This window comes from Lottia gigantea (genome assembly GCF_000327385.1).
Source record: "Lottia gigantea unplaced genomic scaffold LOTGIsca_3, whole genome shotgun sequence".
NCBI classification, from domain to species: domain Eukaryota; kingdom Metazoa; phylum Mollusca; class Gastropoda; family Lottiidae; genus Lottia; species Lottia gigantea.
This window is the reverse complement of record NW_008708986.1, coordinates 5,211,473-5,213,261: the sequence shown is the minus strand read 5'-3', so window position 1 is coordinate 5,213,261 and position 1,789 is coordinate 5,211,473. Positions and strand designations below refer to the sequence as shown.

At 30.2% G+C, this 1,789-nt stretch overlaps 1 protein-coding gene across 1 annotated transcript; it reads left to right on the top strand.

The window, feature by feature from the left end:
- Nucleotides 1-549: 549 nt before the first annotated feature.
- Nucleotides 550-1,722, top strand: LOTGIDRAFT_105039 (hypothetical protein; the record flags this gene model as incomplete). The annotated part of the gene is made up of 3 exons (XM_009057353.1): nucleotides 550-617; nucleotides 926-1,014; nucleotides 1,508-1,722. Coding segments are annotated over 3 exons (372 nt in total), but the record flags the coding sequence as incomplete, so codon positions are not given.
- Nucleotides 1,723-1,789: the final 67 nt, after the last annotated feature.

Here is a 1,789-nt window from a genome sequence, read left to right as displayed (position 1 = left end):
GAGACTTACTGGGTGCAGGTTGTTTTGGAGTAAGTATTGGTTTGTGTATTGATAAAACAATTATTTGGTTAGGATCAGTTTAGTTCAAGGATATAGTTATCAAGATATTTGCTTGGTCAGCTGATAAAGCATCCATATGACTTTCAAGAATCAAATTCTAATACTGAGTCCCTGTTTATTGAAAACGTTAGTTACAGTTTGCAATAGTCAACTTTTATCAGTGTGTAAATAAGTTTTCTAAACTCTTTTGTGTAGCCATTTATGTCTCTTGCGACATTCCAGTTTTTCCCTCAGAGGTGTTTTGGTCCCTGTTAGTATAGAAGTACTTATATGAAGTCACTATTTGACTGATAGTGATGTCTTAAAATACAAATGAATTCGGGGACCCACAGAAATCTGAGAGAAAATCAGAATGGTACAAATCAAAGCTACAAGTGTGTCTGGTACACATTTAAACTTTTAAAACAAGATATTTATAATCTCTTTAACAAATATTTATTTGATTTATTTTAGAGTGTATACCAAGGTAAATTGAAAGGTAAAGCTGTTGCAGTGAAAACATTAAAAGAAATGGCAATGTCTGAAAATAGCTTTATTGAAGAGGCCAAAACTATGACGTATGTTGTTTTGTTTTATATTTTGTCAGTTTTAATACATAACTAACATCAAATTACTGAACCTGTAGACCAACATCTGATAAAATATGTCCCTTCAATTATTAAGTTTTATCAAAGATTTAATTGAAAGTAAAAAATTGTTCTTATTTTAACGTTAATGTTTTTTGGTCGGTTGGTGTTGGTTTTAGCAAGGGCCAAATTGTAGAGTAGAGTAAAGTAAAATCCTTACTCTTAATTATTGATAACCTCAATCAGTCTTCCTGATATAGTGTGAATTTCAGCTTTCTTTCAAATCTTCAATGTTTTAGTCAACTAAGTCATCCTAATTTAGTACAGTTATATGGTATAGTTACAGAGAAAAAACCATTAATGATAGTCACTGAATTAATGAGATATGGTTTGTATAATATTAACATATTTTATTGAAATTTATAGCCTCTTTATAATTGTCATTTGCTTTGAACTGCATTTAAACAAATTTACCGAAGGAATATTAAGTATTACTCCCACTATTTTTTTGTGTGGAAAAATTCAAAAATCGGTGCATTTGTGGTCAATGAGAAAGTATTACCCTTTGGTTCTTGTTATTTTAAGCTTCTATTTCAAGATACTTGAAAATTTGTTTTGCAGTACATGAAAAGAAAATGGATTCTATGCACCACAAGTTAACGATGACACTTTTCGTTTCAGGATTATTTATATAGTTTGAAAATTAAGACCATAACATTTATACCTCATATTTATGGATATATTACACATCTTTTCATAAAAAATTAAACACGTTTAAAAAGCAGTTTTTGAAATGTCAAAAGAAAAATGAAATGTGATTATTGTCTGGGCCTTCCAATATATAAGTCATTCACAGTTATATTTTTTTTTTTATTATATAGGAGCTCTAATAACCTATTTAAAGAGGCATTCTGAGATATTAAACAAGCCAGCAGACATGTTAGATTATTGTGTTCAAATCTGTTCTGGTATGGTCTACCTGGAACAAAGAAAGTTTATACATCGAGATTTAGCGGCTAGAAATTGTCTGGTGGGTGAAAATAAAGTTGTCAAAGTGGCAGATTTTGGACTCACAAGGTCTGTATATTTGTATTAGTTTTTATACGCCCACATGATGAGAATCTTGTCTGATTTTAGAGCTGTAGGATGTCATTATGCTAGAT